This window comes from Maniola jurtina, chromosome 26, assembly GCF_905333055.1.
Source record: "Maniola jurtina chromosome 26, ilManJurt1.1, whole genome shotgun sequence".
Taxonomy (NCBI): Eukaryota; Metazoa; Arthropoda; class Insecta; order Lepidoptera; family Nymphalidae; genus Maniola; species Maniola jurtina.
The window spans coordinates 7,501,219-7,528,411 of NC_060054.1; the positions used below are offsets into that span (position 1 = coordinate 7,501,219).

Genomic DNA, 27,193 nt, shown 5'->3' on the forward strand with positions numbered 1-27,193 from the left:
CGTTTTCATTGAACTGTCATTTGTAGTTGTCAACCTTTCTGTCAATATCATGACTTGCCACACGTAAAAATTCCGATCGCATTGGAAATGTTTCATTTCACGCTGATTATTTCGGAATTTGTAAATAGCCTACAATATCCATAAAATGTTTAATTTTTTTTTTACAAATTACCTACAAAAAATCTTATGAAAATGGTCATTTATATATCTACTTAAAATTTAAGTTACTTTTAAATCATGTGATTTAATATTTTTATTAACTAAAAATGTATACATGAAAAGGAGCATAATGAAACATATGTATTTTTTTCTCTTCTGGTAACATTAAAATATAACCTCTGTGCAGCGAAATTATTTTGGGTTTCGTGAAAAATCCTATTTGGATTCATAGTTTCCCAAAAAATTAACCATCATGTCTAATCTTCCGTACGGCCCTCCTGTAAAAATCTCGCCTTTGATCAAGGTAAGCTTTGGTTTTTTTTCAACTTTTACAAACACTGAATTATGTAACAGTGTTTTCCAACTCAGATTAAGTACTTTTTTATGCCCCCTAGTTCTTTTCCTACTTCACTTTTTACGCACAGTTGAAATCAGATGTTTTTCAAATGAAATAGACACTAGGGATAGGTCTAGTTTCATAAACACTAGGTTTATGAAACATGAAGTCATCCGTTTTTAGAGTGACTACAAACAGGTATGAAAAGCTCTTCTACTGAAACCAATCCTTCTCCTAATGGGGGTCCGTATTTCGATCTCCCGGGCGCGCCTTTAACATTTCGGAGAGGAAAATATCGTAAGGAAACCTGTATGCCTGAGAGTTCAACATATTGTTCTCGGTGGTGTGTGAAGTCAACAAGCCAATTCACACTTAGCTGGCATTATGGCCAAACCCTTCTCAATCGGAAAGGAAACCCGTGCTCAGTAGTGTGCTGGCGATGGTTGATGATGATAACATGATTGTAGTTAGTTTCTCCTGTTATATGAATAAAATTCCTTGTATCCAGTTTGGTCGCTGGTCCTTCCTAGCGACAGGAATCCTGTACGGAGCCTTCCACCAGAACAGACTGTCCAAGAAGGAAGCCAAGCTGAGGGAGATTGAAGCCAAGGAAAAGGTGATCCGAGATGAGAAGCTGAGGAAGGAGAAGGCACTGGCTGCGGCGGGTAAGAGTTCCACTGACTTTTAATCTAAGTTTTTTCAAACAAGATACCAAGTATGTCTAATCGGATATTATTATCACATTATATAGGTAATTTGCTGATATAGATACTTTTTATAGTCGATAGAAGAGTTTAAGAGTAGTGACTTTTGTGTTACTATGACGATATTAATATGATTGTTGTTCTCATAAAAATGGAATAAATAAAACTCGTAATTAGTAATCGTACTAAAGTTTATTTATTATTCCTGGTTATAAAATGTACTGATGTGCTCGTAATCCACTGCACTCTACTCTGCTCAGTATTATACTAGATTTGCTAACTCAGTGTCTAATACATCGATGTATTAATACTGAATGATAGCCACCGAGGTTCTTTGGTTCTACATTACTACTTCTCTGGGTGATAGTAAAATATTTTTTTGTAGAAAGCCTTCAGTGGATTAAAAAATGTGCTTAGTGTTACTGAGTTAGCGAATCACACTGAAAGTCTTTGATGCGTCACCGACCGTAACTTACATGAACAAAGTACCTGCAGTGTGATCCACTTACTCAGTGTCTAATATGGAATGATAGGCACTGAGCTCATTTGACTTTGGTTGGTTCTACATTGTTGCTTCACTGAGTGATGTTAAAATAATTTTTCCTAAAAAATCTTCAATGGATTAAAAACAAATGTCAAATGAGCTTGGTGGCTATCATTGAGTGTTAAACACTAAGTTAGCAATTTGGAATGATAGCATATAAAATTATTATAGTTTTATTTACCACAAGATGATGCCTGCGATTTAGGTTTTTGTAAATCCTATGGAAACTTTAATTTTCCAAGATAAAAAATAGCCTATGCTAAATTCCGGGATGCAAGCTACATCTGTACCAAATCCATACTAATGTTATAATTGCCTTGTGTGTTGTTGTGTCTGTCTGTCTGTCTGCTACGTTTTCACGGCCCAACCACTGAACCGATTTTAATGAAAGGTATAGGAATGGGATACATCCCAGGGAAGGACATAGGTTACGTTTTATCCCGGAAAATCAAAGAGTTCCTACGGGATTTAAAAAAAACTGAAATCCACGTGACCATTCTCGTTTCATATAAATCGGTTAAACGAATGGGCCTTTTAGAATCCTCTAGGAACTGTTTGATTTTCTGGGATAAAAAGTAGTCTATGTCTTTCCCCTGGATGTGAGCTACATTTCATCAAGATCGGTAAAACTGTTGGGTTGTGAAAAGGTAGCAGACAGACAGACAGACATACTTTTGCAATTATTTTATGGATTTAATTTCTTCGTGTCACTGAGAACTATAATATAAAGAATGAGAGTTAATAATTTTATTGTTTCGTTTCCAGCTGAAATAAAAGCACTGGAAGAGATGGTGGCCACCAAGAAATAGAAACAATATGAAGAAAGTTAGTTCATAAGTTAAATAGTGTTAAAAAGCTGCCATCCTAAAATCAGTGTTGCCGTTACAATAATATGGCTTTGTGTAAAAAGATCTATGTAAAAAAACAGTTTTAAGAAATGGTAACAATTCCATCTTTATAATAATGTATTTATGAAGTATAGGTGAAAAAATTATTGTGTTTTTATTTTAACCCTTTGAAGGATTTATATTATAACATGAAATGAACATCATACTAATCACACTTCACACTATAATATTATAAAGGCGAAAGTTTGTGTGTATGTGTGTGTGTGTATGTTTGTTACTCCTTTACGCAAAAACCACTGGACGGATTTGGCTGAAATGGAGATAGATAATATCGTGGATTAGTACACAGGCTACTTTTGAACCCGGAAAATCAAAGAGTTCCCACGGGATTTCGAAAAACCTAAATCCACGCGTACGAAGTCGCGGGCATCGGCTAGTGACTAATAATGTCATCATCATCTCAATAGCCGGCCCACTACTGAGAACCGCTCTCCTTTTCAAAGTCAATTCAAATAGGCAACATTGTATACTTTTTTAGGGTTCCGTATCTCAAAAGGAAAAACGGAACCCTCATAGGATCACTTTGTTGTCTGTCTGTCTGTTTGTCTGTTATTTATTGTGCAAAATGTAAAAAATACCCGAGTACGGAACCCTCAGTGCGCGAGTCTGACTCGCACTTGGCCGGTTTTTTTTTTAATGGAATGGAATTGAAAGAAGTGAAATGAAATTTATTTATTTCATTTAGGATATCGTGTGCCACTTATGATAAGTCAAGACTCTACCACTGGTTCAGAATGCAGATTCTACTGAGAAGTGTCAGCAAGGAACTCAGTAGTTGCTCTTTTCTTCTTAGTAGTCACATTGTTGGATTTGTTAATGTTGTAATAGTTTGTTAATATTGATAATAAATTAATGACGTAAAGAATGAGAAAAGTTTAGGGCATTTACCGTCACACTGATCAAGCGTAGATTAAATAACTTGATACACCACCGATAACATTATGGAGAACTCTAACATTCAAGGTTCCTTATGAAATTTTCCTTCACTATTCAAGCAAGTTTAGTTTTAATTGCCCAATAAAATAAAGTCGAAAACTAAAATCCGACTGCGATTGTCTTAATAAACGCTGAAATATTAGAGTAAAATTGTTTGACTATCGGTTGGTGTATTTTAATGTTGTACATTTATATGACATTTATAATCACGAATTCATAATTGTCTCTTTCAATTGACACCCCACTCGATACAATAGCAAAAAAATATTTTTGGAGACCCCCACTATTTTTGATGTAACATCCGCTAGGTCAATTTTTCTCGTACAAAATATGTATAGCCTATGTCACCCGGACCTTTACAACGAATCAATTGACACCTCACTCATCAAAATCGGCCCAGTAGTTTAGGCGCTACGGTGGAACACACAGAATCTGGATACAAACGCATACACACATACATAGACTGCTGAAATCATAACCCTTCCTTTTGGCTTTGCCGCAGTCGGGTAAAAACATGCATAACTCCAAAAAGTTAGAGTTGATGCCCGGAATTGAACCCCACACTCCCTGAGAAGGAAGCCGATGTCTTAACCACAAGGCTTATCAAGCCTCAGGGTTCTCCATAACGTTCTCAAAGGTGTGTGAAGTTTGCCAGTCCCCACTTGACCAGCGTGGTAGACCATGTCCTAAACCCTTTTCTCACTCTGAGAGGAGACCTGTGCTCAGTAATGGGCCGGCGAACGTTTGATCATGATGATGCTTGAAAATTTAGATATTGTACCTGTTCTTCTTTCTCTTTCTCTCTCTGGGCTGGTTTCCGCACTTAAACGTTTCCGTCTGTTGTGCGTGCGTTGCCCCTCCCCGCCGAAGCCTTCACTCCAGCCATCCAAGCTCGCTCCAGAAGCCGAGGAGACCGCCCAGGTTGCGGAGGGCTTCATGAATTGAGGTTGGGGATCCTGTTAGTAGGTATTCGAATATGCGACTGCTTCCATACCTTACCTCTGCACCATTACGGCTTTCGCGAAAACGACAAATATCTAAACTGAATGTATCCGTTGTAAACATTTTAATATCGGCTATAAAATGCTAAATCTGCCGTTCCTGCCGTTAAATCTAACCGCGACATCGTTTAATTTTCATGATCCTACGTCTGCAGTGACCTGGCATGTTGCAAGTGGTTAAACCAGGGTCTGGCCATCAGGGACGGTGCATCATCATCTTTTTAGGGTTCCGTACCTCAAAAGGAAAAACGGAACCCTTATAGGATCACTTTGTTGTCTGTCTGTCTGTCCGTCCGTCCGTCCGTCCGTCGTGTCTGTCAAGAGACCTATAGGGTACTTCCCGTTGACCTAGAATCATGAAATTTGGCAGGTAGGTAGGTATTATAGCACAAGTAAAGGAATAAATCCGAAAACTGTGAATTTGTGGTTGCACCACAGAAAAAAAATTAAAATGTGTTTCAATTTTCAAAGTAGGTAAGATAACTATAACAAGTGGGGTAGCATATGAAAGGGCTTTACATGTATATTCTAAAACAGATTTTTATTTATTTTTATGCATGATAGTTTTTGATTTATCGTGCAAAATGTCGCAAAAAAATACCCGAGTACGGAACCCTCGGTGCGCGAGTCTGGCTCGCACTTGGCCGGTTTTTCAAGAAATGACGCGCGTTTAATCTTATCTCTTATTTCAATCGCGCGTTAAGGATACACGCATTTTTTTAATGGGTTACGTTAGGCCAGAAGAGTCCCTCCGCGGTCCCTTCATTCAGCTTCTACTCGACCTTCGTTACGCAACGAATGTCGCCACACACCGAGAGAGGTTGTAAAGAACATGGAAAACATCAAAGAGCGCTAGAAATTGATGTATTTTAGCCTAAAATACGTCACTTGCTGGTTTATGTGTCTGCTATAATGGTTGACAGTGAGATGAACCATCTTGATAGGAAGATTTAACAGGGCACTCGTTTCCACTCGTTTCATACAATCGTAGTTCCAATTTCATTTGAATATTAAGCAACCATAGTCCATGAAATTTTGCAGACATATGCTAGAAACTAATATCTGTGTCTGTGGTGTTTTAGATTTTTCTAAAAATGTATAGTTTTAAAATTACAGGGGCTCAAAGATTTGTATGTAAATTTTTAAGACCGCGTAACTTTCAAACCGAATATTTTAACGGAAATCTGGAAAACCACAGACATAGATATTAGTTTCTAGAATATGTCTGCAAAATTTCATGGACTTTGGTTGCTTAATATTCAAATGAAATTGGAACTACGATTGTATGAAACGAGTGACGGAGAGAGCCCTCTTAAGTGAGATCGATAAATTACACTATTAATGGTTTGTTTCTGAGACGAACTCTTTTTTTAAGAACACCGAATGATGCAAATAACTTCTGTTGCTAAAGATTTTTCTGCGACTCAGGGCCGGCGCAAAGGAACCCTAAAAATGAGTAGATCCGCAAAATGTTGGCTTGTCCTAATATCATGTAGAGCGAGCTAGTACACAAGTGCGAGTTGGACTCCGTAGGGAGTGTTCTGTACAATGAATATAATGTAAGTTTGTATGCATAATATTGAGAGATTTACCCTGTTATTTTAAGACCATAGACCATATACCTTTGTATATCTTAGAACCTATGTATATTAAATTTGGTATGTGAACCGGGACGAGTTATCTGAGTATTATCCTACTAATATTATAAACGCGAAGGTTGTATGTATGGATGGGTGTATGTACGTTTGTCACTCTTTCACTCAAAAACTACTAGACGGATTTGACTGAAATTTGAAATGGAGATAGATTATACCCTGGATTAACACATAGGCTACTTTTTATCCCGGAAAATCATTGAGTTCCCACGGGATATTTAAAAAACCTATATCCACGGGAACGAAGTTTGGTCACCAGCATCGTATATTCTGTAATTTAGTTCATTGGAATAATACGCAAATTTTTTTTCAAACTATCATCATCAAATAATGATATTTATACAAACTAAACGCTACTCCGTCCCTTGGCAATGGTCCAAGGAACGTGTTATGTGTTGCTCAAAATTTAAATTATTTCATAAAAAACCCGTTCGCTTTTATTTTTTTCATAACAAACGATTGCTAGGATATATCCTAATCTATGATTCATCTAATAAATGCGTTTGGCGAAAACTAGATTGTCTGTGTTCCATTATTTTCAGGGCCAAATTACTGCTAAGATTATCACATCACACTAATATTATAAAGGCGAAAGTTTGTATGTGTGTGTGTGTGTGTGTGTGTGTGTGTGTGTGTGTGTGTGTGTGTGTGTGTGTGTGTGTGTGTGTGTGTGTGTGTATGTTACTCCTTCACGCAAAAACTACTAGACGGATTTGGCTGAAATTTGGAATGAAGATAGATAATATCCTGGATTAGCACATAGGTTACTTTTTATCCCGGAAAATCAAAGAGTTCCCACGGGATTTCGAAAAACCTTAATCCACGCGGGCGAAGTCGCGGGCATCGGCTAGTAGACAAATAAATTTAGGATATCTCGAAACACAGTAATTTTAGGTATTACTAACCTATATCAGGAAGGTCCAAAAGTCATTTGTGGGAATGGGTATAATCTTTTATAACAAAATTCCTCAGCCAATTTTGGACTTGCCTTTACACAGGTTCAAAAAATCTATTAAAAATATGCTCCTGAGAAAAGCATATTATACTATCGAAGATTATGTAAATGATAAAAGAGCGTGGATTTGACCTGCAATTAGCTCCAGTATTGTATATCAAATCTTTGAAAAGAGCAACCGCCGAGTTTCTTGCTGGTTCTTCCAACCAGTGGTAGATGCTTTTGACTACCTATTCAAAAGAACTTGTAAAAGTCTAATGGAATAAAAATATTTTGAATTTGAATTTGAATATGCTTCCTATATGATTTGGCGAATTTCGGAAGCTTTAGAGAGTTCCGTACCTACTCGACGGGTGCCAACGGAATTCTACTACGAAACCTCCGTTGTCCGTCCGTCTGTCTGTCTGTCAGCGGGCTGTATCTCGTGAACTGTAATAGGTAGAGAGTTGAAATTTCCATAGAATGTATATTTCTATTGCCGATATAACAACAATAATAAAAAAATTAAAACGCCTGCCATAAAAGTTAAAAACAAACCGGCCAAGTGCGAGTCAGATTCGCGCACCGAGGGATCCGTACTCGGGTAAATTTTCCGACATTTTGCACGATAAATCAAAAACTATTATGCATAAAAATACAAAATCTGTTTTAGAATGTACAGGTATAAAGCCCTTTCATATGATACCCCACTTGGTATAGTTGTCTTACTTTGAAACACATTTTAATTTATTTTTATGATGTAACCACAAATTTATGGTTTTCGGATTTATTCCTTTACTTCTGCTATAAGACCTACCTACCTGCCAAATTTCATGCTTCACGACAGACGGACGGACAGACAAACAGACAGACAGACAGACAACGAAGTGATCCTATAAGGGTTTCGTTTTTCCTTTTGAGGTACGGAACCCTAAAAAAGTGTTATTTCTCGTACGATGGTGCGGAACCCTTCGTTTGTGCACTTAACTCGCACTTGACTGATTTTTAGGCTGTAATATTGGTTGCTATGTTATACAAAGAACATAGGTATAGCTTATATCGATCGGAAGGTAAAGTCATAAAATCGATATATTTTGATAGTGTTTTAATGGCAACATCAAGCCAGGTTACGACTGGCGACGGTAGGTAAATATGTCGTAAAAACAGGTGTTTATGGTTACTATAGCTAAATAACCAACACGTCGTCTGCCTGGATTTAGTTGTTTTTAGGGTTCCGTACCTCAAAAGGAAAAACGGAACCCTTATAGGATCACTTTGTTGTCTGTCTGTCTGTCTGTCCGTCCGTCCATCGTGTCTATCAAGAAACCTATAGGGTACTTCCCGTTGACTTAGAATCATGAATTTTGGCAGGTAGGTAGGTCTTATAGCACAAGTACAGAAATCAATCTGAAAACCGCGAATTTGTGGTCACATCATTAAAAAAACAAAAAAAATATGTTTCAATTTTCAAAGTAAGATAACTATACCAAGTGGGGTATCATATGAAAGGACTTTACCTGTACATTCTAAAACAGATTTTTATTTATTTTTATGCATAATAGTTTTTGATTTATCGTGCAAAATGTTGGAAAAAATACCCGAGTACAGAATCCTCAGTGCGCGAGTCTGACTCGAACTTCGCCGGTTTTTTTAATCCTGTCGGAATTCCTCTTTGATTTTCCAGGATAAAAAGTTGCTAATGTCAATTTGCGGAATGCAAGCTACCTCTGTACCTTTCACATAAATCAGTTAAACAGATGGGCTTAAAAGAATCCCGTGGGAACTCTTTGATTTTCCGGGATAAAAAGTAGCATATGTCCTTCCTTGGGATGTAAGCTAACTCTGTACCTTTCATCAAAATCGGTAAAACTGTTGGACCGTGAAAAAGTAGCAGACAGACAGACACACTTTCGCATTTATAATATATAAATGCGAAAGTGTGTCTGTCTGTCTGTAGTATGGATTAATATCAGTTGATTTAACGGTGAAAGAAACCTGCATGTCTGAGAATTCTCCATAATGTTTTCAAATGTGTGTGAAGTCTGCCAATCCGCATTTGGCCAGTGTCTTGTCATGGGCACGAAGAAGATTTACATCCTAAAAAATCCTGTGGAAACTCGTTGATTTTCCGGGATAAAAAGTAGCCTATGTCGGGTCTCTAACTATACCCGCGCAAAAAATCTTGTCGATCCATTGCTCCGTTGCGACGTGATTGAAGGACAAAACAACAAACCAACAATTAAACACACTATCGCAGTTATAATATGGGTAGTGCTTATTTAATTAATTGGAGTAAGAGAGTGAGGGAATAGAAAGTGCAGCTGTGCTCAAACTTCATTGAGAATGACTGCATGGCCGATATTCAATCGATAGACTTTATCTCGCTGAAATTCTGAACATAGATTTACATCGGATAACAAGTGTAAATTAAAAAATAACACCCCCGACAAGTGAAGGTTACAGTGACTAGAAAAGAGCTGATAACTTTCAAACGGGTGAACCGATTTTCTTGGATTATAGCTAAGAACAATCTCGATCAAGCCGCCTTTCAAACAAAAAAACTAAATTAAAATCGGTTCATTAGTTTAGGAGCTACGATGCCACAGACAGATACACAGACACACAGATACACACGTCAAACTTATAACACCCCTCTTTTTGGGTCTGGGGTTAAAAATTATAGAGTAGTTCGGGAAAAATGGGAAAGCTTTGAAAATGCCGACACGTCGAAATAGCGTAAAGTATTAGTGCGAAACGAAATGCTATTGACTTGAAGGTATTTCAAACACACCTAATGGACTGTAATTATGGACGTACACTGTAGAGTCATTTTTAGGCTTCCGTACCTCAAAGGGAAAGACGGAAATCTTATAAATGACTAGCTGATACCCGCGACTTCGTTCGCGTGGATGTAGGTTTTTTAAAATTCCCGTGGGAACTCTTTAATTTTCCGGGATAAAAAAGTAGCCTATGTGCTAATCCAGGGTATAATCTATCTCCATTCTAAATTTCAGCCCAATCCGTCCAGTAGTTTTTGCTTGAAGGAGTAACAAACATACACACACACACACACATACAAACTTTCTCCTTTATAATATTATAATAGTGTGATCACTTTGTTTTCTGTCTGTCCGTCTGTCGTGTCTGTCAAGAAAACCTATAGGGTAGGTACTTCCAGTCGACTTATGATCATGAAATTTGGCAGGTAGGTAGTTTTTATAGCACAAGTAAAGGAAAAATCCGTGAAATTGTGGTTACATCATAAAATGTGTTTCAATTTTCAAAGTAAGATAACTATACCAAGTGGGGTTTCATAATATGAAAGGGATTTACCTGTACATTCTAAAACAGATTTTTTAAATGCATAATAGTTTTTGATTTATCGTGCAAAATATCGGAAAAATACCCGAGTACGGAACTCTTTCAGATATCACATCACACTAATATTATAAAGGCGAAAGTTTGTATGTGTGTGTGTGTGTGTGTGTGTGTGTGTGTGTGTGTGTGTGTGTATGTTAGTTACTCCTTCACGCAAAAACTACTGGACGGATTTGGCTGAAATTCGAAATGGAGATAGATAATATCCTGGATTAGCACATAGGCTACTTTTTATCCCGGAAAATCATAGAGTTCCTACGGGATTTTAAAAAACCGAAATCCACGCGGGCGAAGCCGCGGGCATCTTCTAGTAAGTAATAGGTAGGGCATGGTTGTTCGTTCACAATAGATATTATAATATTTTGTTGGAAAATTCTCCAGTATCCGTCCACGGTAAAACCGAAACATTCAAAAATAGCCGGCGGCAATTAAACCATCAATACAGTTTACAGTTCACATGATTTACATTCGCTTACCGACCTTTGCGTTACTTACCATCGCTATTTGTGGAACATACACACAAATATGTAGAACTAGAGGATGCCCGCGACTTCGTCCGCGTGGATTTAGGTTAAAGATCCCGTGGGAACTGTTTGATTTTCCGGGATAAAATGCCTATGTCAATTACAGGGACGCAAGATACCTTGGTACCAAATTTCATACAAATCGGTTAAGCGGGTGGGTCTTTAGGAATCCTGTGGGAACTCTTTGATTTTCCGGGATGAAAAGCCTATGTCCGTCCATTATAATCACACCAAACAATCGTTGATGATGCAGTTAATACTATAGCTATCCGGGAAAACCGAATTGTCGTAAAAATGACAAAAAGTATAGCTAAGCAGGCGTTATTTTGCAGAAGTCCATGATATACAAGGAACCAAAAGCTTAATTTGCTATAATCCGCCAAACCAACGAAATCTGTATGGTGCAACATGCAGCATGCGATATGCACCGCCCGCCCTCCCATTGATAAACATGCAGGAAAAGCCAGCCACCCAGCATGCACCACCATCACGCAGCACCACACAAATCCCAACACCACTCGACGCGCGTTTCGCCCCGACACCGGAGCATCCTCAGGAGATGTAGACCTTACAATGCCTAATTGCCAAGTCAATGACATAAAGATACAAATTGTGATTTATTCATGTAATGAGATTTGTCTTGGATAAGATTTGTATATTCCCTGGTTACAAATAACAATATTTCACAATGGTTTGGCGACGGTTTAGTTGTACGTCAGACACCACCCACGGGTCTGAAGGGCTCGAAATATCTCACGTAAAAATATACAATGCTTACCTACTTAACGCGAATTTGGGTAGTCCCTTTAATTTGAGAATCTCATTGATAAAATTAAAAGTTTTGCGCTATTTTTTACTTTGATTATCCATACTAATATTATAAATGCGAAAGTTTGTCTGTCTGTCTGTCTGTCTGTCTGCTACGCTTTCACGGCTCAACCGCTGAACCGATTTTAACGAAATTTTGTACAGACTTAGGATACATTCCGGGGAAGGACATAGGCTACTTTTTATCCCGGAAAAACAAACAGTTCCCGCGGGATTCCTAAATACTCATCCGCTTGACCGATTTGTATAAAATTTGATACCGAGATAGCTTGCGTCCCTGTAATTGACATTGGCAACTTTTTATCCCGTAAAATCAAACAGTTTCCATGGGATCTTTAAAAACCTAAATCCACGCGGACGAAGTCGCGGGCATACTCTAGTTATGAATAAAGGACCTTGAGTTATTTCTTTTATGAGGTCCATAGTTAGCGACCATGTCTCGGATATGTTATCACTGACACGCACTATCCGAAAGCTTTGGTCTTTAACAGGGCTCTCTCCGTCACTCGTTTCATACAATCGTAGTTGCTTAATATTCAAATGAAATTGGAACTACGATAGTATGAAACGAGTGACGGAGAGAGCCCTCTTTTAAGCACTCATAAGAAAGCTCAGTCACTCAGCGAGCGATGGAGAGAGCTATGCTTGGAGTTTCTCTACGTGGTCAAATCAGACATAAGGAGATCCGTAGGAGAACCAGAGTAAGCGATTATAGCTCAACTGGTTGAGTATGTAAAAGCCTATAAATAAAGGATTAACAAGTGTAGGTAAATTAAAAATTTATAACACCCCCGACGATCCAAAGTATCTGAGTTTTCCAAAACATCATTTTCAAATAAATAATTATGTATTTAAGCAACGTCCATCTTGACAGCTTGACATTTGTCAATTGACATAATATTATGAACCTAACGTTTATCTAACCTTCTTTTCTACAAGAAAACTAGAAAAGAGCTGATAACTCTTAAACGGCTGAACCAATTTTTTTAGATTATAGCTAAGAACACTCTCGATCAAGCCACCTTTCAAACAAAAAAAACTAAATTAAAATCGGTTCATTCGTTTAGGCGCTACGATGCCACAGACAGATACACAGATACACAGATACACAGACACACAGATACACACGTCAAACTTATAACACCCCTCTTTTTGGGTCGGGGGTTAAAAAAAAAACTGGTTGAGTAGCTGAAGTGGCAATGGGCAGAGAAAAATACGAGAAGAATACGATAAGTAGGTACTTAGGTATTTTATTATTTATTTATTTAATTAATTATTTAATTAGAACGGACCTTTTAAGTCCAATTACACTAATTAAATGAAATTACACAGTAAAAATAAATTCAGAAAAAAAATAAAGCCAATAATCAAATATGTCAACTACAAATTCTCACAAAAATTTATATTGATTTCAACTTGATACTTCCACGCGTTCTTGAGAAAAAGGGTTTCGACAAATAGACAGACGGGCAGACGCACAACAAAGTGATCCTAAAGGGTTCCTTTTTAACCCCCGGCCCAAAAAGAGGGGCGTTATAAGTTTGACGTGCGTATCTGTGTATCTGTCTGTGGCATCGTAGCTCCTAAACTAATGAACGGATTTTAATTTAGTTTTTCTTGTTTGAAAAGTGGCTTGATCGAGAGTGTTCTTAGCTATAATCCGAGAAAATCGGTACAGCCGTTTGAAAGTTATCAGCTCTTTTCTAGTTAATGTAACCTTCACTTGTCGGGGGTTTAATAAATTTTTAATTTACACTTGTTCCTTTTGAGTTATGGAACGGAAAAGTTAATATGTTTCTCCAAACCATAGGATAGAGTCTTGGATGAATAAATACTCGATAGAGTCAAAACTCACAACCGATAAGTACTTAGTAGATTCGATAAATCTTGTTTGGTCTAGTTACTACTTGTACAAATACTACTTGTATAAGTTACAAAAACTTTGTAAAAGTGGATTTGTATTAAAATATTTTGATTTTGGGGTTTATTGACGCATATATCTGTGAAATCTTTGAATATAGCATCGATAAATCCAAAAATAATTATATCGACGCGTCGTCCGCGTGGATTTTATCCAGTCTCAAATCTGGAGTCGGCCATGACGGTTTGACAGCGGCCATCTTGGAAAAATACTTGCAATTTTATAAATTGAGTTTTTTTTTTGTGCTGTGGCTGGACAGTGATTAAGTTTGAAATATATATATTTTTATAGACTATTTAATCGCAAAATATTCACAAATTGACGCAAAATATTTGTAATAAATAGGAGAAAAAAAATATACTTAAAAAATTAAGAAAAGCGTGGTTTTTAATAATCAATTTTATTAATTAGTTTACAAAAACTTAAATTAATATTTAGTTATATAATTTGGGACAGAGATGGCAAGAAAAACATTATGTCGAAAACTGTTAGTGCCGATTATGATGGTGCTATTGTGCGTTCAAGTTAATGGAAAAGCTTCGGAGGAAAGTGTGGAAGTTAAGACAACTAATAAGGTAACATACCATTACCAACCATCTCCTATCGTCTCTATCCATATTAATATTTAACAAGTGTAAATTAAAAATTTATAACACCCCGACAAGTGAAGGTTGCAGTAACTAGAAAAGAGCTGATAACTTTCAAACGGCTGAACCGATTTTCTTGGATTATAGCTAAGAACACCCTCGAGCAAGCCACCTTTCAACAACAAACAACTAAATTAAAATCGGTTCATTAGTTTAGGAGCTACAATGCCACAGACAGATACACAGATACACACGTCAAACTTATGACACCTCTCTTTTTGGGTCGGGCGTTAATAAAAGATTTCTACCAGTGACCCTGGGCAGTGCGATTGTAAACTTTAATTATATTAAACAACTAGCCCGCTAAGATGCCCGCGACTTCGTCCGCGTGGATTTAGGTTTTTCGAAATCCCGTGGGAACTCTTTGGTTTTCCGGGATAAAAAGTAGCCTATGTGCTAAGCCAGGATATTATCTATCTCTGTTCTGAATTTCAGCCAAATCTATCCAGTGGTCTTGCGTGAAGTAGTAACAAACATACACACACACATACACACAAACTTTCGCCTTTATAATATTAGTGTGATTATTTTCATGTAACATTCGCCCAAAGCAAAGACTTGGAAGCTGCCAAGATATTAAAAACTTAATAATCGAATTATTTGCGAAGGAGTGCGAATTATTTTCGTATTTCTGGCGACACACACAACAACAGCGATCTTTTTTGAGTATTTAAAAATAATAAATGTGTTACGCACAAAGCGGAGGTCATGTTTTATTGTTATTACTTACTTCAGTACTAATAATACATGTTATAGCTATGATAGCCTAGTGATTAAGGAGTCTCTCCGTCACTCACTCCATACAAACGTAGTTCGTCTCTCATTGGAATACTAACCAATCATACTCAATGGAATTTCGTAGAAACGTTTCGGGAACTAATATCTATGACCGTGGTTTTCCAGATTTCCGTTAAAATATTCGGGTTCAAAGTTACGCGGTCTTAAAAATTCACATACAAATCTTTGAGCCCCTGTAATTTTGAAACTACATATTTTTAGAAAAATCTAAAACACCACAAGCACAGATATTAGTTTCTAGAATATGTCTGCACATGGACTTTGGTTGCGTAATATTCAAATGAAATTGGGACTACGATTGTATGGAGTAAGTGACGGAGAGAGCCCTGTTAAGATGTGCGCTTCCTATGATGAAGGTCGCGATTCGATCCCGGGCATGCACTAACTTTTCAAAGTTATGTGCGTTGTAAGCAATTAAATATTACTTGGTTTAACGGTGAAAAAAACGGCCAAGTGCGAGTCAGACTCGCGCATCGAGGGTTCCGTACTCGGGTATTTTTCCGACATTTTGCCCGATAAATCTAAAACTATTACGCATAAAAATAAATAAAAATCTGTTTTAGAATGTAGAGGTAAAAGCCTTTCATTTGGTACCCCACTTAGTAGGTATAGTTCTTTCTTTGAAAATTGGAAATACCTACTAATTTATTATTATTTGTTCATCAACACATTTAAATTGTTTTTTTTGATGTAACTACAAATTCACGGTTTCCGGATTTTTTCCCCTTACTTGTGCTATATAAGATCTACCTACTTGCCAAAATTCATGATTCTAGGTCAACGAAAAGTACCCTGTAGATTTTTTTGATAGCTAGACAGACAGACGGACAGACGGACAGACAGACAGACAGACAGACAACAAAGTGATCCTATGAGGGTTCCGTTTTTCCTTTTGACCTCAAAAGGAACCCAGTTCCAACCAGACCATCTAGTTACAGACAAGGATCACCGTTGCTTATATCCAGCGGATACATATAAGACCGATATTATATATACTCTGTCAACTGGGCCACAAGCATGTTGAATGTCTATTTCTTTAAAAACTAGTTCGTATGTTATGTTATAGTTACGTCAAAATCATAAATATACATTTTATTGCAAAATCCTAAATCTAATAACACAAATCTGTCAGAGCGTCCCGTGTACGTTTGTCGAGCAAGTGTTTCAAATACAGGCTGATTACATTATTTTATTTTACTTGGCATATTATTGTAAATTGAATATGCACTTGAAAAGAGCAACCGCCGAGTTTCTTGCTGGTTCGTCTCGGTAGGAACGGCATTTCGAACCAGTGGTAGATTATTTTGACGATTCAAAAGCACTTGCAAAAGTTTAATTGAATAAAAACATTTTGAATTTTGAATATTGTATTTAAATCTAAACAGGTTTACCTTAGGTACGTTTTGGGGTATTGCAGTTTGTGAATCAATGAAAATTGAAAGTGTTGCCTTTACACAAAGTTAAAAAAAAATCTGTTAAAATTATGCTCCTGAGAAAAGCATATTACACAACCGAAGATTATGTAAATGATAAAAGAACGTGGATTTGACCTGCAGCCAGCAGCTCGCTCCAGCAAAGCGCGGGACTTCAATTACTTTTATACACAACATAATAAATACTATAAATTGAATTTTGAAAAAGATCAACCGCCGAGTTTCTTGCTGGTTCTTCTCGGTAGGGACGACATTACGAACCAGTGGTAAATTATTTTGATGATTCAAAAGCACTTTTAAAAGTTTATTTAATTTTAAAAAATCTGTGTAGAATGTGTATGACTAGATTGAGTTTTTTTAACCCCCGACCCAAAAAGAGGGGTGTTATAAGTTTGACGTGTGTATCTGTCTGTGGCATCGTAGCTCCTAAAGTAATGAACCGATTTTAATTTAGTTTCTTTTTGTTTGAAAGGTGGCTTGATCGAGAGTGTTCTTAGCAATAATCCAAGAAAATCGGTTCAGCCGTTTGAAAGTTATCAGCTCTTTTCTAGTCACTGTAACCTTCACTTGCCAGGGGTGTTATAAATTTTTAATTTACACTGTCTTGTTGTATTATTTGAGTCCTGTGTAGCCAGTAGCTCAAGTAGTATAGAGACTGCTACGAATCCGAGTCCTTTCCGACCTCACGTAGCGTCGTAGCGTAGCGTAGCAAACGCTACGCATTTTGAATCAACAAACTAGCTTGTTCCCTTGACTTTATCCGCATGGAGTCAGGTTTTTAAGAATCCCTTGTAGCCTAGATCACTTCTTAGATAACTCTTTACCTGTTTGTGAGAGTCTGTTTATGTTTTACTTTAAGTTAGTTTTTTTGGTCCTACGTAAGTACGTAGCATTAAGCATACTATGGAGAGTGCTCTGAGGACCTTAAACGAACCCTTATACGAGTAGGATCACTTTGTTGTCTGTCTATCGTGTCTGTCAAGAAACTTTTAGGGTATTTCCAGTTGACCTAGAATCATGAAAGGCAGGTAGGTAGGTCTTAAAGCGCAAGTAAAGGAAAAAATCTGAAAACCGTGAATTTGTGGTTACTACAAATACTATAAATGCGAAAGTGTGTCTGTCTGTCTGCTACCTTTTCACGGTCCAACATTTTAACCGATTCAGACGAAAGGGTTAGCTTATATCCCGGGGACGAAACTTTTTATCCCGAAAAATCAAACAGTTCCCACGGGATTCCTAAAGACCCATCCGCTTAACCGATTTGTATGTTTGGTACCGAGGTAGCTTGGGTCCTTGACATAGGCATTTTATCCCGGAAAACAAACAGTTCCCACGGGATCTTTAAAGACCTAAATCCACGCGGACGAAGTCGCGGGCATGCTCTAGTACAGTATAATGCTTACAACAACACGCTGTATAATGTCGCTTCTACATCACTGCGCGTACGCAGACGCGCTGGTATTTTACGACTATATTTTTGTCATACGGAAAAATTACATCGTTTATTGTGCTTACATTGTTTAGAAAAACAGCAAAAATTTTCCATAAGAACAAGGAACAAAAAGTGATTAGAATTTTTACCCGACTGCGGCAAAGCCAAAAGGAAGGGTTATGATTTTAGCAGTCTATGTATGTATGTGTGTATGTTTGTATCCAGATTGTGTGATCCACCGTAACGCCTAAACTACTGGGCCGATTTAATGAATGAGGTGTCAATCGATTCGTGTGTGTGTACCTATGTTTGTTACTCCTTCACGCAAAAACCACTGGACGGATTTGGCTGAAATTCGGAATGGAGATAGATAATATCCTGGATTAGCACATAGGCTACTTTTTATCCCGAAAAACATAAGAGTTCCCCCGGGATTTCTAAAAATCTAAATCCACGACGAAGTCCGGGCGTCAGCTAGTATCGCTATAAAGATCATTCATTTGCGCCCAGGCGTAATTGTAAATTATGGCTGAATTTATGCACTAGCTAATATCTAGCTAATGTGTCATTAAATTAGAAGTGATTGCGAGCGTCACACCTCTGAAATATACTCACTATAGTACCTAACGGTATATATATCTTCCGGCATCCATATTTATAGGAACAAATATAAATGCGAAAGTGTGTCTGTCTGTCTGCTACGCTTTCACGGCTCAACCACTGAACCGATTATAATGAAATTTGGTAGGTAAGGAAAGTTAGCTTACATCCCGGGGACGGACATAGCCTACTTTTTATCCCGAAAATCAAAGAGTTCCTACGGGACTCTTAAGAATCTATCCGTTTAACCGATTTATATGAATTTGGTACAGAGGATATTAACTTCGGCAACTTTTTATCCCCGAAAAGCAAAGAGTTCACACGGGATTTTTAAATAAACCTAAATCCGCGCGGACGGAGTCGCGGGCATCTTCTAGTTTGCTGCAACATGCAGCATGAGACATGCACCGCGCGCCCTCCCACTGATAAACATGCAGGAAAAGTGATCAGTGGTTTGGCGGATTATGGCAAATTAAGCTTCTTTTTTTTTAAGTATGTCATGTGTTTGTCATTTGTTCCTTGTATGTCATGGACTTCCGCAAAATAACGCCTGCTTCTATACTACATTCTTCGACTGTGTTGTCCGCCCATCGTCACTTCAGCTTCACAACTCATTGAGCTGTCTTCCATATTATGGTGCTTCCCGTTGACCTAGAATCATGAAATTTGGTAGGTAGGTAGGTCTTATATATAGCACAAGTAAAGTGATTTTGTGGTTACAAAGCCAGTAAATTTTTATTTATTTTTATGCATAATAGTTTTTGATGTCGTAAAAATACCCGAGTATTGAACCCTCGGTGCGCGAGACTGACTCGCACTTGGCTGTTTTTTTTTTAAAGACTGATTCTGTTCTGACATGCAAGAGACCAGTTTTACACTTACCATACATTTTTACGAAGTAAACATATATTGTATTTTTACATATAAATAAAGCTTGTAAAAAATCGAATTGTTTCTGAAGCCCGTCGTAAAAGTGCAGACGTGGTGTAAATACTGGTAAAAACTACTGAGTAAAAATAAACCCGTTACAAGTAGTTAAATAATAAATTATGCTTTGCTATATTTACTGCGCCCACGCCGGTCGAGCGCGTATCTGATTGAATACAGTCAGTTAGTAACACTTTACACTAGACAGGGTGAGATCTATAGACCGCACTTTGACTTTGCTTAGACTTTTGTTTCAGTTAAAACGAGACTAATTCATGCCAGGCGGTATAACAAAATCAAAGTTAGCTTTATAGATCTCAGCCTAAGTGACACTTGACTAAAAATAGACCGCCCTACCGGCAAAGCGATTTTGGGTTCCGGTACAATGCCGTGTAGAAACCGATCAGAGGTCATACCCTTTCCAAGTTAGCCAGCTTTGATCTTACACTGACTTTCATGTCAGCCATTTTGAAATTTTTATTATTTGTTGTTATAACGGCAATAGAAATACACATTTTGTGAAAATTTCAACTCTCTATCTATTACGGTTCACGAGATACAGCCTGCTGACAGACAAACGGACGGACGGACGGACGGACGGATGGATGGACGGACGGACGGATGACAGCGGAGACTTAGTAATAAGGTCCTGTTGGCATCCTGTGGGTTCGAAACCCAAAAAAAAAGGTTCATATTCACATGAGATCGAAACTGCATGCTGTATATTTACTCTTATCTCGAGCAGAATTCTGAAGAGTGTTAGTATTCTCTGAACGAAGTGATAGCTTAAATTGAAGGTGACTACCGTCTCCTGGAGATACCATAAAATAAAATCACGCCACTCACTCTACCACATGGTTGTGTGGAAATGAGTTATTTAGCCAAAACGAGTGTTGGAGTGGGCTTTGTGGCGCTCGTACGCTGAAACTATTGAGTCTACAAAAAAGTGACTACACAAATTGTAGGAAATTGTCTCTAGTTTAATTGTTACATTGCCATTTTTATCGTAAAATGAGTGGGAAAGAAGTTATTGTGAAAAAACTGTTTTGGGGCGCCATTTTTCCAAGATGGCGGCGCGAGCGCCAAGGGTACGAGGTGGCAAAATAAAAATTCGGAAAGAACACATCGAAATCTATAAAACCACCAATTTGCATAACCTTCTGAAAACATTCCAGTTAAGCCCCTTTTTGACGACCAAATTACTGGGCTAGTATTATCTATATCTATACTAATAAATAAAATTGGAGTGTCTGTCTGTAATTTCGAAATAACTACCTCATATTAAGCTCATAGGGTTATTTGAACGATACCAACATTGAATACACGTTTGTTAAAATTTTTGTCTGTCTGTCTGTCTGTCTGTCTGTCTGTCTGTCTGTTTGAAAAGGCTAATCTTCGGAACGGCTGGACCGATTTTGACGGGGTTTTCACAGACAAGTAGAGAATTGACCAGGGAGTAACATAGGCTACTTTTTTAACCGACTTTCAAAAAGGGAGTTGTGTTTTTCTACCTATGTACACCGAAATCTCCGAGATTTCTGAACCGATTTGCGTCATTTCTTTTTTAATTGATAGAGGAACTTCGCGACATTGTTTCATTAAAAATTTGGACTCCAACTCCTCAATCCTGATGCTGCAGGGGATCTGACCAATCCACGCGGGCGAAGCTGCGGGCATCAGCTAGTAATAAATACGAAACGATGTGTGAAAGCGCGGAGGAAACGTACGTCTATTCAAACTACTAAAAATAGTTTAATAGGAATAACCGAAGTGCATCAACCTTGTTTATCTCTTGAATGACTTCCATCACAAGTCGAGTCAGACATATTCTCCAGGGCGCAGTCAATAGTCGAACCCTGGAACACCGCCAATATAGACCAATCTTATAAATAAATTCACAAGTGCTACGAAAATGAGCAAGCTGTTTGGATTATATCGAAATGATAAAACTGGATCACTCGACATTTAATGCTCTTAAGTTATCATGCGATTACTCATGTTAGGAGTCGATTCTGATGTCTTTCTCTAAACTAAATTTAGAATATCTGCATCTTTTTCTTTTTAATAATGCTAAAAAAGGACGGAAAATTTATTTTAAATTAAGAACATAAAGTTATAGTGCTGCTGTACTTTAAGAGGAGTTTATTCTAGTGCTCTACAAACGAACGTATTTTGGCCCTCATTTGAATATTAACCAATCAAACTCAATGAAATCTTGTAATGTCTGTGGTTTATCCAAATTACCGTTAAAATATTTAGTTTCAAAGTTACACGGTCCCCGGACCTTATTTATCTCTTGAATGACTTCCATCACAAGTCGAGTCAGACATATTCTCCAGGGCGCAGTCAATAGTCGAACCCTGGAACACCGCCAATATAGACCAATCTTATAAATAAATTCACAAGTGCTACGAAAATGAGCAAGCTGTTTCGATTATATCGAAATAAATAAATGATAAAGCTGGATCACTCGAGATTTAATGCTCTGAAGTTATCATGCGATTACTCATGTTACCTATATGTATTGCAATTCATATAAACTGCACCTTTTAATGTACCTACTAAATTAGGCAGATAAGGATAATAATAATTTAAAAACTAGAATGAATAAAATTAAAAACTAAAACAAGTGTAAATTAAAAATTTATAACACCCCCGACAAGTGAAGGTTGTAGTAATAACTAGAAAAGAGCTGATAACTTTCAAACGGCTGAACCGATTTTCTTGGATTATAGCTAAAGACACTCTCGATCAAGCCACCATTCAAACAAAAAACTAAATTAAAATCGGTTCATTCGTTTAGGCGCACGATGCCACAGACAGATAGACAGATACACACGTCAAACTTATAACACCCCTCTTTTTGGGTCGGGGGTTAAAAAATCGTAGTTAATTTTGAAAATGTTTGAAGGAATTGTTTTGTATTTCAGAATGACGTGTCGGGGCTCCTGTTCGCGGACGAGCTGAAGCAAATCATCGAGAGATACATGTTCGGCATCTGCCCGCAGCCTTACAAGGTAAACTGACTCTCCAGCTCATCACCCAATCTTCCTGTCCTCACTTCTCAGCCCACGCAAAAAACCTTCTTCTTCCACTCGCTTTTGTCATTCGTCAACGCATAGGGGTGCCTCTCCACCAGAGATGTGCTATGCAGCTATGCTACGAAGAATCTACGCTTCGAAAATCTATGTAATCTATCTTCTAATCTATCTATCTATCTAATCTATCTTCGCTATGTAGCTGTGCGAGGAGGATGCGCTATGAAGATGCGCCGCCGCAAAGTAGCTGCGCGAGAAAGATGCGCAGCTCGAGCTATGCAATGTTTCGATAACGAGGCGACGCGGTGAGGAGAGAGGCGCTCACATGTGAAATGAAACAGCATAAAATCCATAAACATAATGAAATGACACTAATATTATAAAGGCGAAAGTTTGTATGTGTGTGTGTGTGTGTGTGTATGTTTGTTACTCCTTCACGCAAAAACCACTGGACGGATTTGGCTGAAATTTGGAATAGAGATAGGTAATATCCTGGATTAGCACATAGGCTACTTTTTATCCCGGAAAATCAAAGAGTTCCCACGGGATTTCGAAAAACCTAAATCCACGCGGGCGAAGTCGCGGGCATCGGCTAGTATTCAAATATCTTGTTGATGTACGGTTACATAAGTAAACAGTGTTGTAATACATAGTGATGTTGTTATTATTATTATACAGTTGCGTTGGTCGCAGATGGTGGGGCAGGGCAAGAAGAACATCACTGCCAGCGGCTGCGACCTGGACGTGGACCAGCACGACCTGGCCGCCAGGTGAGTGCAAACGTGAGCTGTCTCGTGTCTCGTCACAGGAGTGAGTGAGACAGGTTCTCATATGAATGGGTGATACGCGCTGCCCAGCCAATGAGGTGCAACGTTCATCCGTTAAAAGTTTTGCTATTTGGGTCCCTATCCGAAACGTGTAACTCAGACCCTCTAGTAGTTGAGAAATTATGACCGACAATGCACCCTACCTAGTCATCGTCTTTACCCTACTTACCTGTTTTTTGCGTGATAGGTTTATGCTTGACGACAATCATGCTAGATCTTGGTAGGAGCGCGCTTGCCTAGAACCTGAACCCTGTTCACTCTTGCTTTGAAGGTATTAATAGCATAATACTATAGGTACATAGCAGGAAAAACGGCCCAGGACATCCCATACCTTAACGGTTCGTAACGAAACACACACGTAGGCTTAGGTGAGATTTATAGAGCGCACTTTGACTTTGCTCAGACTTAAGATTGAGTTAAAACGAGACAGCGTTATACCGCTGGCATAAATCTGTCTCGTTTTAACTGAAACAAAAGTCTAAGCACAGTCAGAGTGCGCTCTGTAGATTTCGCCCCTAGTGCCAATCGCTGACTATGCGAAAAGTGGACCACGCGATATCCACTCGTTGTGTAATAAAATCTATGACCTAACAATATTTTTTCAGGTTGGCAACACTAGCGCTGCGCGCGCACTCCGCAGCGCGAGCGGACTGCACGCGGTTCGGCGCGGCGCTCGCCAGCACGCTCGGTGAGCTTGCTCGGAGCGCCTCCAATAGAAACGTGCTGGCAGCTGGTAAGTCATACAGTCGTCCACGCCAGTTCTTTTGTCAAGTAGATCAGCCTCTACTCATAGTCAAGATCAAAGTTTTATTTATTTCACGTATAACAATACTATAGTATAGTGTTTGTTATTCTTCGTATGTGACTCTACTACCGGTTCGGTCACTTCGGAATGCAGGTTCTACTGAAAAGAGCCGGCAAGAAACTCAGCAGTTGCTCTTTTCATAAAAAGTTGTAGGTACATATAACAGTAGGAGAACAATGTGCACAGGTTTTCTTTCAGAATAACAAGGGTTTGGCTATAATCTAGACGCTGGCCAAATGTGAATTAGGCGACTTCACACACCTTTGAGAACATGGAGAACTCTCAGGCATGCAGGTTTCCTCGCGATGTTTTCCTTCACCGCTAAAGCAAGTGATATTTAGTTGCTTAGAACGCATATTACTCCGAAAAGTTAGAGGTGCGTGTCCGGAATCAAATTGCAATAGCAAACCACAATAATGATCACAATTCCTTTATTTTTTAGGGTCCGTCCGTCTGTCAGCGAGCTGTATGTCGTAAACCTAAGGTAGAGGGTTGTCACAGAGTGCCGCTATAACAACAAATAATAAAAAATTCAAAATGGCGGCCGTGTAAATTAAAAAAATTAAAAAGTGATTTCTTGTACGATGGTATCACACTAATATTATAAAGGCGAAAGTTTGTATGTGTGTGTGTGTGTGTGTGTGTGTGTGTGTGTGTGTGTGTGTGTGTGTATGTGTATGTTTGTTACTCCTTCACGCAAAAACCACTGGACGGATTTGGCTGAAATTCGGAATGGAGATAGATAATATCCTGGATTAGCACATAGGCTACTTTTTATCCCGGAAAACCAAAGAGTTCCCACGGGATTTTGAAAAACCTAAATCCACGCGGACGAAGTCGCGGGCATCAGCTAGTAGAAGTATAAGCCGACTTGCACTTGACCGATGTTTTGTTGTTTGATTCTTATAAGTTGAAATCTGTCTTGCAGCAGTAGCGAGTGAAAACAAGAAGCGTAAGCTATCGAAGAGTCAGAAGAAGCAGATCGCAGCGAAGCAGCGCACCGCGCTCGCCGTCAAGAAGAAGGCGGCCGCTGTGGCTGCCGCCAACGCTGCCAAGATGGCCGCCGGCGCTACTTCGTCCATTAACCATTAATAACATCTTATTTATCCCTTATGCCTACTTTTTATCCTTACTGGGTGACCTGTTCTTTTGGATTTTAAAGAAAACCAAAAAGCAAGCTGTTACATATCTTTATTCGAAGACCATTTTCAGACTAACATAGAGTACAGATACATAGAGACATTAACTATAACTACAGATCATAAACTTCAGAGTAATGAAGCTGTCGGACATTACACAAGCATTATGCGCCTCGTTCTTTCTGTACTCTAAATTATACCTATTTAGGGACTTCTAGAATCAATTATTACGAAACATAAGTAACTACAAACTTTGAATAAGTAACTACCTAGCTAAAAAAAAAATCTATAATAATTCGGTAGCTAGCTCGATAGAAGCGAATGAAAACAAGAAGCGTAAGCTATCGAAGAGTCAGAAGAAGTAGATCGCAGCGAAGCAGCGCACCGCGCTCGCCGTCAAGAAGAAGGCGGCCGCTGTGGCTGCCGCCGTAGCTGCCAAGATGGCCGCCGGCGCTACCTCGTCTATTTAATCATTAATAACATCTTATGCCTACTTTTAATACCTACAGTTAACCCGTCCTTTCGATTTGAGGTTTTTCCATTCCGTAAAACCTGCATCAATCATTATTACAATCGCAATCGTTGTGATTGGCTGAATTTATGGTATTCTTGTTGCAACAATGCATTGTAGCCAATAGCGAGCGAGCGTCAACCAATCAGAGTTGATTTCGATCGTGACATTGTAATTGTCATTCTACCGCAATAGAGCCGCCAGTTTTATATTCTCTTTCTCTATCATAATGTTATGATTTTTTGTAAACTAAATTAAAAGACAATTAATTTTCAATACCACTCTTAATAATAATTTACTAACTTTAGTTCATAACTAACATGTAAATTATCCATGTTTCATTAAAAAAATTACTTAGGTACTTAGGTAGGGTCTCTATTTTAATGACTAAAATAAAAATTATAAAATATCTAATAATCACTTCAATATAAAGGTGCCCACGCACTCGAACTGAACTGCAGCTGAACTGCGCGTCGCCGTCGCGGCAGCGCCGCGCACGATAGTCGCGTCGCGGCTGGAGAGTGACGGGCGTACCGCGTAGCGCGTCACGGCCGCGCGTCGCGGCTGGAGAGAATATCGTGTGGGGCGCAGCCGCGACGCGCAGTTCAGCTACAGTTCAGTTCGAGTGCGTGGGCACCTTTAGACCTACGTAAGAGTCAAGTGCCAAAAGCTTGCCTGATTTTTAAAGTACATAACTAAATAGGTGCCTACCTATACTTACTTAACTTAAATTATTGTTTTTTTCGTTCTTTTTAATGCAATATTGTTAGGTAGGTGCATTACGTACATGTCTATTTCTGTTGTTTAATTTTATTCATTACTTAAGAGGGCTCTCTCCGTCACTCGTTTCATACAATCGTAGTTCCAATTTCATTTGAATATTAAGCAACCAAAGTCCATTAAATTTTGCAGACATATTCTAGAAACTAATATCTGTGTCTGTGGATTTTAGTTATTAGTTTCTAGAATATGTCTGCAAAATTTCATGGACTTTGGTTGCTTAATATTCAAATGAAATTGGGACTACGATTGTATGGAGCAAGTTACGGAGAGTGCCCTGTTAATACTTAGTACTCAAGTACATACTCATAAGTACCTATGTCTTTCTATGTGAAGCAAGTCATATGTATTAGATTTAAGCTTTATTATAAACTGTCGAATTAATGTAGTTAGGTAAGTTTTTAACAAATAAATTGTAAAATAAAAC

At 38.3% G+C, this 27,193-nt stretch overlaps 2 protein-coding genes across 3 annotated transcripts; both read left to right on the top strand.

Annotated features, from left to right (window-relative positions):
- The first annotated feature begins 304 nt into the window (after positions 1–304).
- Positions 305–2,738, top strand: LOC123878529 (ATP synthase subunit e, mitochondrial). The gene is made up of 3 exons (XM_045925748.1): positions 305–463; positions 1,005–1,161; positions 2,510–2,738. The coding sequence occupies exons 1-3, from the start codon at positions 413–415 to the stop codon at positions 2,551–2,553; spliced, it is 252 nt and encodes an 83-aa protein (XP_045781704.1). The 5' UTR covers positions 305–412; the 3' UTR covers positions 2,554–2,738.
- An 11,261-nt stretch (positions 2,739–13,999) lies between these two features.
- LOC123878527 lies at positions 14,000–26,413 on the top strand. Of its 2 annotated transcripts, none has more exons than XM_045925746.1 (5): positions 14,000–14,404; positions 22,597–22,683; positions 23,398–23,474; positions 24,137–24,264; positions 25,265–26,413. In XM_045925746.1, the coding sequence occupies exons 1-5, from the start codon at positions 14,288–14,290 to the stop codon at positions 25,426–25,428; spliced, it is 573 nt and encodes a 190-aa protein (XP_045781702.1). In that variant the 5' UTR covers positions 14,000–14,287; the 3' UTR covers positions 25,429–26,413. The 2 variants fall into 2 exon arrangements, with proteins under 2 accessions (XP_045781702.1, XP_045781701.1); XM_045925745.1 differs by having other exon boundaries at positions 23,383–23,474; positions 25,265–26,411.
- Positions 26,414–27,193: the final 780 nt, after the last annotated feature.